The sequence below is a fragment of the Danio aesculapii genome, chromosome 13, assembly GCF_903798145.1.
Source record: "Danio aesculapii chromosome 13, fDanAes4.1, whole genome shotgun sequence".
Classification (NCBI taxonomy): Eukaryota; Metazoa; Chordata; class Actinopteri; order Cypriniformes; family Danionidae; genus Danio; species Danio aesculapii.
Window position 1 is genome coordinate 33,011,273 of NC_079447.1, and position 12,153 is coordinate 33,023,425.

General features: G+C 38.7%; 1 protein-coding gene across 1 annotated transcript in view; it reads right to left on the bottom strand.

Annotated features, from left to right (window-relative positions):
* Positions 1-12,153, bottom strand: part of dctn1b (dynactin 1b) — a 67,031-nt gene continuing 54,878 nt past the window's right edge. The window contains exons 23-30 of the mRNA XM_056470972.1: positions 11,975-12,100; positions 11,450-11,592; positions 9,393-9,562; positions 7,655-7,767; positions 7,384-7,570; positions 2,437-2,510; positions 2,267-2,356; positions 1-2,184 (exon numbers count right to left, since the gene is read on the bottom strand). Coding sequence (XP_056326947.1) covers positions 2,047-2,184; positions 2,267-2,356; positions 2,437-2,510; positions 7,384-7,570; positions 7,655-7,767; positions 9,393-9,562; positions 11,450-11,592; positions 11,975-12,100 — 1,041 coding nt within the window. The 3' untranslated portion in view covers positions 1-2,046. The remainder of the gene's footprint in view (positions 2,185-2,266; positions 2,357-2,436; positions 2,511-7,383; positions 7,571-7,654; positions 7,768-9,392; positions 9,563-11,449; positions 11,593-11,974; positions 12,101-12,153) is intronic.

A 12,153-nucleotide genomic window follows, 5' to 3' on the forward strand; every position in this document is an offset into this window, starting at 1 on the left:
GTGCTACTGTATGCATCACAGCTAGCAGCAGCAGCAGTGAAAGCAGCAGCAGATTTTCAAATTATAACTAAATATTAATTAAATCATAAATGCATGATGTAGTCAGAGTATATAGGCTAATGTCGGCATTATTCTTTTAATATTCAGCTTCACCGTCACCTTAAGGCCAGATTGTGAAGAAAGGTGGCGAAACAAATCCTGCAGAGCCTTTATCTTAATTTTCTTAGTGCCAAATACCCGTCATAATTTAGAATTTATTTAATTAAATTTGTTAGGAAATACTTATTTTTATTGGTGTGTTGGCCAATTTAAAGGCTAAGTGTAGCCTATATACATAGGCCTATTTAGAGTGCTGAGATGTTACGATGTTACAGAGGACTTATTTTATTTCTTTTTACTTCCAACTTCTGAGTGGCTCATACGTTTGTTATGAATAAATTATGTTAAAACATATAAACAAGTCATTCTTGAAAAACAAGAGCTGTGTGCATGTGCACATTTGAATAATGTCGGGCTGTAAATGGGTTCAGGCTTTTAAAAAGCTATCCATCAAAATGTACTTGTCGGGCTCGGGGCAGATTCTGTCAGGCTCGGGCCCTATCATGCCTAACTTTTATGGCCTGATTACAGCTCTAATCCAGGTGCAGTTCCTTTAGAAGTTGGTGAAACTCAACCAAAGCTGTGTATGCCTCTTAAGGATCTGATGGACCCAGAAACAGTGCCGATTGAGTCCATGGCGTTTTTCAGCCTTCCGTAGCACATAAAGCACAACCCCCTCAACAAAATCCATGTCAGCTTTTTGCAATGAAACTGAAGCAATTTCGCATCTGTTGTGAACTAAATTTCATAAACTCCATGTTCAAGCATTTAATTATGCACAAATAGCATGATGTACTTGTGCAAGGCGCGTCCAATGTGAACACCCCATTAGAGTGGCTGACTGTAGTGTTGGTAACCTAGCAACACAGTAAACAAAGCAAGCATAATGGAGACAGCTGATTAGTCACGTGGTTGTAATGTTGGCTACGTCAGAGTTTATTCAGCAAATGCGCTTTCATTTCACATTATTCGTATTTACTATTTTTCTAACTCCAAAAGCGAACGTAAAAAAATGTTTTTTTTTTGGCATTTAAAGGATGCTAAATCTCAATCTCATCCACAAAGATTAGCAAAACAACCGTCAATACTATTGCCAGTTCTCAAGATCCCAACATTTTCTGATAGTGATGTCAGTAGTTATTGTGTAATGCAAAATTAGTGTAGCAGTGTAGCTTTGTGTAGCAGATCGTTGCTTTAAGGTTTATTGTTTTGATTGGTTTTTATTGCAATGCAACAGCCAAGTGGTTGCTAGGTATTCAGTTGATTGTTTACTGGTTAAATCATGAGGCTCCTCTTTAATGTAGTGTTTTTTTTCCTGTTTAATTTCCATCGGCTGAAAATTGTTAAGTCGTGATCATTTAAATAAACACATATATGGTTTGAGTTATATTAATATTATCAAAGGATTAATGGTATTCCAAATCAGGAAGAGAAAGACAAATGTTAAAAGGATACTTCACCCAAAAATGAACATTACAACAAGTGGTTGTAAACTTTTATAAACTTCTTTCTTCTGCTGAACACAAAACTCAATATTCTGAAGAATGTAGGGAAAAATGATGCACCCATATTAGGAACAAAAAAATACTATGGAAGTCTATTTTTGTCTTTTGTGTTCAACAGAAGACAGAAACTCAAACAGGTTTGGAACAAGCGGAAGAAGTAGATCGCAATTTTCATTTTTGTGTGAACTATCCCTTAAAGTGTAAAGCAGCTGGAGTCATGCTGTATCATCCATCTCATGCCATGTTTAAAGTCCGATAGTTAAAATGTCCTCAGCATGCCCTTTTGTACAAATTTTGGCTTTACAGATGCTTGTGTGATCTACAGTAATGAAGCATATATTGTTATTATGGTTCTTGGTTTGTGGCCACAGATACATGTGTCTTTATATTCTCATGTTTTGGATACTGACTTTAGGTTTGGTCTTTTTGGTTTGCGTTCATGTTAAGTCTGGAGAAGGCGATGGACTCTGTGTATTTGTGTTTGCGAAAGCACCAGCCGATGCACCTGCTCCTGTCCTCGAGCGCAGGGCATCATCACACGACCCACTAATACAGCATTTCCTCTCTTCTCCTCTTTTGCCTGGAAAGAGAGAAAGAGCGAGAAGTTGAATGCACACCTAAACAATGTGGGGGAAAAACATTAAAATGTGCGTTTAGCTCACCTTAACAAAAGAGGTGCAGGGAAAAGTGGCAAAATCAGACGAAACTTGAGCACCAGGCCTGTGAGTCACTACATGTTCAGCAACCTCACCCTTCAAAGAAATAAGACTTCAGTTATTAAAACAAATACGAGAGACATTGCAATGATAACTATGAGACATTTTAGTTTTACCTTGAGCCTATCGAGAGTGTCATTGAGCGACTGCAGTCGTGCTGTTTGCTCTAGGAGCTGCGCACTGGGACTCACTGTTAACCAAAACACATCAAATGTCAAATAACCCATGTAAAAACAACAGAAATCAGTACTTTTAAATGCGCATTTCACCAAAAGGAAAACTCACTCATTATTTACTTTTTATTTTGTGCCAATCTTTTATGACTTGTACCACAATAAGAGATCATTTATTCTGGTTCAAAACCTTTTCTTATATTCCCATCCATGTGGCAGTTAACAGTACCTAACATGGAGCATTTTAAAGGGTCATGAACCCCCCCATCTCAGCAGGAATTCAGAAAAAGCTAGGAAAAGGGGTGTTTCCAGCTGTGTGGAGGTGGAAGTGTCGTGTGTGGAAAGAGGGAAGGGTTTGCATAAAAAGGAGAGTTTCATTATTTGCATAAAACAGTTAATTTGCATACCGTCAATGCAAACCCTATACACACGCTGAGGAGATGAAGAGTAATTTTGAGAGCTGCTTCTGAGAGTGCTGTCCACGGAATATAGTGCAGGTACACCACTTGGGTTGGGTACTGAAACCTGGTGCCATACCTATGTAACCTGTAAGTACCGGACCAAATCAACATACGAATTTCGGTGCCTAATTTCGGTGCCACTGATGCTGCGACAAGGTTGTAAGCATCATCAAAGGAACACATAGGTACACGTTTTGTCACACCATTTCTAAACATATAATTCGAAACAACTTTGAGGGAGCTGGACATCATTAGCTGTGTGTGTTGTTGTTGCTTAGGAAACGCAGGCACATAGGCAACGCGCGCAATACAGCACATCCGGTGAACGGCTCCCTTCAGATTCATCAACAAGCATGATCGTGTTCATCAAACTTGCTTAAACTAAGCGTTCTAAAGTATCGCTATATTTTACAAGCAAGGATTCTGACACAGTAACGTAAAACAGATGCAAACATTTGAGGGCTCAGGGAATTAACTTAAAGGCAGAGAAATGAGAAATGCAATGTCTTTGACAGCTTGGACATCATCTGGCACTTTCAGTGACTAGGTTTATATGGACATCAATACTCTGATTTTTAAATTATTAAGACGATACTCTGATTAAGTGTCGACCATGTAAACAGTGATTTTTGATTACCTTAAAGGACCACAGACCACATGAGGTTTTCTCTTTCCATTCGGCGTGCGGTATTAAATTCCATTAAAACAACACTCTTCTTGTAAGAAATCATTAAGCTGTATTCACCCTCCTAACCAGAAGGAGGTGCTCCTGTCTTCTCGCACAACAAGATCCCATTTCTATGCTTCCTCCTGAACAGTGGATGGTACCACTTACTCACCATCTGCTGTGTGCCACCACTCAAGCTTGATTAGCAACACCTGTGTTTTGCCCTATAAGTGTGTGTTACAAGCTGCTGTGTTCAGTTTTGAGTCATTACTGCCTGGTGTTCTCCAGATTGTCTAGAGAAGCTAAGTGACACTTTACTGTTGTGCCTTTTTTGACCATCGTGTTTTACTTGTTTACTGGAAGCTTGGCTTCAGTCATTTCGTTGTACTTTGCATTCTATTTTTCAAGTAAAGTCATTTGTTTATTTTTTCTGAAACCAAAGTCTCAAGTTCCCTCATTAACCTTCTGCTCTTGGGTTCATCTGTAAAGAGTTTGCTCGGCAGGGAAAAGCCCCAGCTTTGTGTCCAAGAGACTCAGGTTCAATCCTCACCTAAACTGACACCTTACACTTCTACCAGTTCTTACATCATATTCTTGTTCAATGCCTCAGTTTGTCTTTGTTCCTGAATGAAAGTGCCGAACTGCAGTTAAAGTCCAAAAATGTAAAAATGAAACATCGGAATTTAGGGGGCGACGCAGTGGGCAGTAGGTAGTGTTGTTGCCTCGCAGCAGGAAGGTCGCTGGTTCAAGCCTTGGCTGGGTCAGTTGCCGTTTCTGTGTGGAGTTTGCATGTTCTCCCTGCGTTCCGTGGGTTTCCTCCAGGTGCTCCGGTTTCCCCCACAGTCCAAAGACATGCGCTACAGGTGAATTGGGTGAGCTAAATTGTCCATAGTGTATGGGTGTGAGTTAGTGTTTGTGGATGTTTCCCAGAGATGGGTTGCAGCTGGAAGGGCATTAAACATGTGCTGGATAAGTTGGCGGTTCATTCCGCTGTGGCAACCACGGATTGATGGGGGCACTAAGCCGAAAGGAAAATGAATGAATGAATGAATGAATTTACATGAAACTCCAGAGCAAACGTGGATACCCTAGTGGAGCAATTACATTAGTCTTGCGAATGCGAACAACTTGCAAATGTGCTATAACTTGTAAAACGGGATCATGAAAGGAACATTCAAAAAGCAACACATATAAACACCTTAATCATACTATTGTCTTATTTGGATTAAGGCAAATATGAAAAAAGGTGTTCCCTGATTTGTAATGTTAATTGCATAATGCAAATCTTTCATTCATGCTAATAAACAATTGATCAAAAGAAATATATTAATGCAATTCAAATATATAAAATATGAATTGATGTTTACTTTAAACTTTAATTATTTTGTTCAATTATAGTGATTAAAAGTATTGGTTCAGGCACTGTTTTGGCACCGGTACCATTTTAAAAGTATCAATTTAGCACTGGTATCGAAATAATCCCAAACGATACCCAACCGTATACAATGCCTTATGAACCTTTGTACACAAACAAGAGGAGAAAGTGAAAACTCTCCGGAAAAGGTGCATATTAAAGTCTTGCAATGGTATTATTTCCCAATTGTCACTTGGGAAAAAAATTAAAAATATTTAAATAAATAATACAAAGGCCACCAATGTCATGTTGCACATTGTGTTGTATTGTATTATATATTACCCACAGAATTGTAGTAATATTACAGCAAACTAATTAGTAACTTCATTCACTTCGACTAAGTTATGTCTTTAAAAATGATAAGAGTAATTTTGACGATAATATCTTACATAGCCATATGAACAAACAAATTATGTTTTAGTATGCTGAGCCTGGTTTCTCTCAAGGTTTTTTTTTTTCTTCACTTCCGCCATTAGTGAAGTTTTTTTCCCTCTGCGCTGTCGCCACTGGCTTGCATGGTTCGGGATCTGTAGAGCTGCGCATCGTTGGATTTGCCCTTCAATATTTGGACTCTCAGTAGTGATTATTAAACCACACTGAACTGAGCTAAACTGAACTGAACTTAAACACTACAAACTGAACTACACTGTTCCAATTTACTGTGACCTTTTATGTGAAGCTGCTTTGACACAATCTACATTGTATAAGCGCTATACAAATAAAGGTGAATTGAATTGAATGCAAACAATTACCAACTTTGTGGAGACAGTCAAATCAACACGATACGCCCTATACACTCACTACTCAAGGCCTGTAGCCTGTACTCTAATAATAAAATTGTGTTAGCATACTTAGAAACTGAGCACGGATAGCCTGTGTCTCTGAGCAATGATACTGTAACAGGTGAGTTAATCACTGTTAGGTAAGATGGAAGAGTCAGACAAAACTTTCTCATGCATAATAGGGAAGTTACATCTCATTCATAATAGTGCACAGTGATTCAAGAATTAACTCTGAAAACCAGATAACGTTACTGTGTACTGGCGGCCTTTTACCAATTAGAAATTGTACAATTACCTCATGGAAAAAATGTTTATTTTTTCCTCCAATTTGTTTAACGGAGAGAAGATTAGTTCAACACATTTCTAAACATAATAGTTTTAATAACTCATTTCTAATAACTGATTATTTTATATTTGCCATGATGACAGTAAATAATATTTGACTAGATATTTTTCAAGACACTTCTATACAGCTTAAAGTGAGATTTAAAGGCTTAACTAGGTAAATTAGGTTAACTAGGCAGGTTAGGTAAGTTAATTAGGTAAGTTATTGTATAATGATGGTTTGTTCTGTAGACAAAAAATATATAGCTTAAAGGGGCTAATAATATTGACCTTAAAATGGTTCATAAAACTTAGCTTTTATTCCAGCCGAAATAAAACAAAGAAGACTTTCTTCAGAAGAAAAAATATTATCAGACATACTGTGAACATTTCCTTGCTCTGTTAAACATCATTTGGGAAATATTTTAAAAAGAACAAAATTCAAAGGGGGGCTAATAATTCTGACTTCATCTGTATATGTTTTAGGCTTTTATGACCGTTTAAAAAGATGTTCGAGTTTCAAGAGTACAAGCTTTAATCTTTGTGGACAATGAAACCCTATTAATGCCACACTTCACGCCAAATCATTCTAAAAAGCACACATACCCACTTTTGAAAAACCAAGATGAATAAAATATGGAACTAAAATGCCTTGAAATGCCTTAAAAAGGAACCATATAGTTGCTTTAATCTCCAGACTAGAACTCCTTATCCCATATTGACAGTCAGGACAGAGGCTATTCGCACATACTTCCTAGAACTATTGGTCGAAGTTTCCATTTTAGGATATTTGGACCAAGGTTATTTGATATATAAGATTAAAACTGCTGGCCAAAAACATTTTCATTAACGCAAAATAATGCATGAATGCGCGCTCTATACTGACAGTGAAGAGAATAAACTGTTGAATAAAGTTGTTACTTATGTTTTATGTGTGCACAAAAGTATTATCGCAGCTTGCTAATATTCTGATCGAACCACTCAAGATGATCTCAGTTATCGAACAATGAAGGCATACAGTCTGTTTTGAGGAAGATTTTTTTGTTGTTGTTATTTTTCTAGACTTCGATCCAGTCTGGAATCATGCTGTATTTGGATATATCTTAATGTATACATCTTAATTTACATTCCAAAGACAAGCAAAGGTCTCAGGAGGGTTTGGAACAAAATGACAATGAGTAATTACTAACATAATTTACATTGTGAGGAGAACGAACCCTTCGGATCGAAATGAAAACACACCTGGAGATCTCCCAGTGATGTCCACCACTTTCACATTGGCACTCATCTGGAGCAGCGTGTCCAGCAGTTGGTCAGTTTTGCGGTAGAGGGCGCTGGACAACACCTCAGGCCTGCAGCCCTCTCGCCAGCCCAGCTTTGGCACATTCAGAGGAGGGAGAGATGCCAGCTGAGCACGCATCCTTTCCGCCTGTGGACATGGAAAAAACAAAAATGTAAATAAATCCTCTGAGCCCACATTGGGAGAATGTGATTGCGGGGAAGTAGGGGAGACCTTCAGTCTGTTGTTTTCATTCTTCAAGTGCTTTATACTGAGTCTCTGAGCTTCAATCTGCTGAGTGAGCAGTGGAGAATCAATCACCTGCAGTCCTGCTGCCGCACACACACCTTCAATAGAAACACACACATAATTACATGTTAACTAAGACAGAGACGACTGATGTATTTCTCAAATGAAGAACTACTGTAAATGAAGAAATTAATGCTACAATTAAAATGGAACAAAACGTCAATGGAACTTTATTAAAGACGAGAAAAAAAATATATATCATAGCAGCACAACTGTTTTCAACATTTATAATAAAATTAAATGTTTCTAGAGCACTTATTATGAATTTTGAAGTATCATGCAAAGACTGGACAAATGATGCAGAACATTCAGACTTGCAGAAATAAACAACATTTTGAGATACTGTTTAAATTCATTCATTTATTTTTCTTCGGCTTAGTCCCTTATTCATCAGGGATCGCCACAGGGGAATGAACCACCAACTACTCCGGCATATGTTTTACGCAGTGGATGCCCTTCCAGCGGCAACCCAGTACTGGGAAACACCCATACACTCTCGCATTCACACACGCTCATTCACATCAGCCAGTTTAGTTTATTCTGTACACTTATAGCCAACTGGCCCACTCGAACCAGCGACCTTCTTGTTGTGAGGCGACAGTGATAACCATTGAGCCACCATGCCACCCCACTGTTTAAATCAAATTTTAATTATAATAATATATTACAGTATTTTGGATCAGGGGCGACGCAGTGGGTAGCATGATCGCCTCACAGCAAGAAGATTGCTGGTTCGAGCTTCTGCTGGGTCAGTTGGCGTTTCTGTGTGGAGTTTGAATGTTCTCCCCGTGTTCGCCTGGGTTTCCCCCACAGTCCAAAGACATGTGCTGTAGGTGTATTGAGTAAGCTAAATTGTCAGTGGAGTATGAATGTTTCCCAGTGATGGGTTGTAGATGGAAGGGCAACTGCTGAGTAGAACATGTGCAGGATAAGTTGGTGGTTCATTCTGCTATGGCGACCCCAGATTTATAAAGGGAATAAGCCGAAAAGAAAATGATTGAATGAATGAATGAATGAATTTTGGATAAGTTAAATGGAGCTTTGGAAATCAAGAGACTTTTAAACAATATCAGACATACTTTGAAAATTTCCTGTTAAACATCATTTAGGAAATATTTAAAAATGAAAAAAAGTTCAAAGGGGGTTAATAATTCTGACTTCAACTATATAATGTGTAGTAACAGTAAAATTTTATGCGATATAAGAAATTACCATTACAGAAATCAGTCAGTGATAAAGTTTAGCAGAATTAACTGTACTTGAGATGAGAATGTTTTTTTTATTGTCTTGCCAATCTAAAACATTCTGTACAAAATGACAGTATTCAAGAGCCATGCGGTAAATGACTGTCCTATACTAATGACAAGCTCTAGCATGAACACATGCAACACATACAGAAACCACAAGTGGGAGGAAGAGAGTGATATTTAGATGAGAAGAGGGGACAGATATTTAAATCACACAACTTGTGGCATCAACTTTACCTTTTTGTTCTTCTAAAAGGAACACAAACAATGAACAGAGATGTTAAAATGTCTAACAAAAAGACTTCAGTAAGACATCTTGACTTAATTTTTATATGAAACAGTTATATTATACAGTAGTTATATTGATTACATTATAGTTATATTACAGTTATATGACAGTGTTATGGGTCTCTTACCAGCAGTGATGCCACAGGTCACAATGGAGGCGATGCCAGACGCTTGACTTCCTCTCAGGCCCTCAATGGTCATCTTTGATTGGCTGCTGATTCTCTGCTTTAGCTCTAGTTTCTCTGACTCTAGTTGGTCTATGTCAGCCTGGAGAGCATCCATGGTCTCCTCAAACTCCCTAGGGATTAAAATAGCTATATTAGATAACTGTTTTTACAGCGATAGTTTTCCACATTTTTTTTTATGTTACAGCCTTTTTCCAAAATGGATTAAATTAATTTATTTCCTCAAAACTCTACACACAATAACCCATAATGACAATGTGAAAGAAGACTTTTTGAAATTGTTGCAACTTTATTAAAAATACAAAACCTGAAAAATCACATGTACATAAGTATTCACAGCCTTTGCCGTGAAGCTCTAAATTGAGCTCAGGTACATTCTGTTTCCACTGATCACTCTTGAGATGATCTCCCAGTGATCCTCTTCAGCAGCTTAATTGGAGTTCACCTGTGGTAAATTCAGTTGATTGGACATGATTTGAAAAGACATACGCCTGTCTATATCAGGTCCCAGGGTTGACAGTGCATGCCAAAGCACAAACCAAGCATGAAGACAAAGGAATTATCTGTAGACCTCCGAGACACGATTGTCTCGAGGCACAACGCTGGGGAATGTTACAGAAACATTTCTGCTGCTCTGAAAGTTCTGAGCACAGTGGCCTCCATCATCCGTAAGTGGAAGATGTTTGAAACCAGCAGGACTCTTCCTAGAGCTGGCTGGTCATCTAAGCTGAGTGATCGGGGAGAAGGGCCTGAGTCAGGGAGGTGGTCAATAACCTGATGGTCACTCTGTCTGAGCTCCAGCATTCTTCCGTGGAGAGAGAAGAACCTTACAGAAGGACAACCATCTGTGCAGCAATCCACCAATCAGGCCTGTATAGTAGTGTGGCCAGACGGAAACCACTCCCCGCCTGGAATTTGCTAAAAGGCATTTGAAGGACTCTCAGACCATAAGAAACAAAATTCTCTGGTCTGATGAGACTAAAATTGAACTCTTTGGAGTGAATGCCAGGCGTTACGTTTGGAGAAAACCAGGCACTGCTCATCACTAGGGTAATACCATCCCTACAGTGAAGCATGGTGGTGGCAGCATCATGCTGTGGGGGATGCTTTTCAGCAGCAGGAACTGGAAGACTAGTCAGGATAGAGGGAAAGATGAATGCTCCAATGTACAGAGACATCCTGAATGAAAACCTGCTTCAGAGTGCTCTTGACCTCAGACTGGGGCGACAGTTCATCTTCGACAATGACCCAAAGCACACAGCCAAAATATCAATGGAGTGGCTTCACAACAACTCTGTGAATGTCCCTGAGTGGCCCAGCCAGAGCCCAGATCTAAATCCTATTGAACATCTCTGGAGAGATCTGAAAATGGCCGTACACCATCGCTTCCCTTCCAACCTGATAGAGCTTGAGAGGTACTGCAAAGAGGAATGGGCAAAAATTCCCAAAAACAGGTGTGCCAAGCTTGTGGCATCATATTCAAAAAGACTTGAGGCTGTAATTGTTGCCAAAGGTGCATCAACAAAGTACTGAGCAAAGGCTGTGAATACTTATGCGCATGAGATATTCAGCTTTTTTATTTTTTAATAAATTTGCAACAATTTCCAAAATCTTTTTTCACATTGTCATTATGGGGTATTGTCTGTAGAATTTTGAGGAAATAAATGAATTTAATCCACTTTGGAATAAGGCTGTATAATAACAAAATGTGGAAAAAGTGAAACGCTATCAATACTTTCCAGATGCACTGTAGATACACTGAAAAAATGTATAGCTTGTTTATTCAATTTTTATTTAATTTGATTGTATCATTCTCAACGCTTCATGGGATTGTAGTTCTTATAACGCTTTAAAAAAGACTTTTAGAATTGCTTTGGGAAAAATTACTTTAAAATATTTCTAGAAGCAGTGCTGCTGAAAAAGCATTAAACCCATATTAGGAATTTAAGTAAGAAGCTGCTGTAAAAATAAATGCAGCAACCCTCTCAGTCATCTCTTACTTCTCCTTCTTTTTCAGAAGTGAATCAGTCTCATCTAAGATGGCCTGGATCTTCTCCACTCGCTCATCTGCATCTTTAGACGCACTGTCCAGCTTCTTCTCCAGCAAACTGAGACGTACATTGGCCTCACTCAGTTCTTCGCCCTGTGAACAAGATCAGCATTTTCACACCATTCCTGGTCCTCTTAAAGTGGTGTACAGTGACTAAATATGTTTACTTTGCTACTGTTCTTAAAGGTTCCGTCAAGTGCTTTGAAATGTGCATTTTTTAATTTGATGTTTGACGTAATCTCAAGTGAAAAATGAAGAAAGGGTGGGACATAGAGTAGCTTTATGTCCCCTTAAAAAAACAGCCAATAGCGTTTTATCACAGCTCTGCCAGTGAGAGTGGTTGAGATCAAGCACATCAAATAAAAAAGCAATTGGGAAGCGTCTTGAAGGGGGCGGGGCATGTCAGATACTAGTGAGCATTTGATTGGTCAAGATATGTATGTCTCTTAGTATGTCAGAGTATGAGAGCTTCTACCTTTATTTTCAGGGATTTCTTGAGCTCTTTGATGACTGTTTCTCTGTCTTCAAGTTTGAGGCCGAGTCCTTCAGCATCAGTGATTTCTGCCCTCAGTGCTGCCGCTCGGACTTCAACAGGAGATATCTGCACAACAAAACAAACAGCCAAGCAAATGAACAGCCATAGTGCAATGCAGA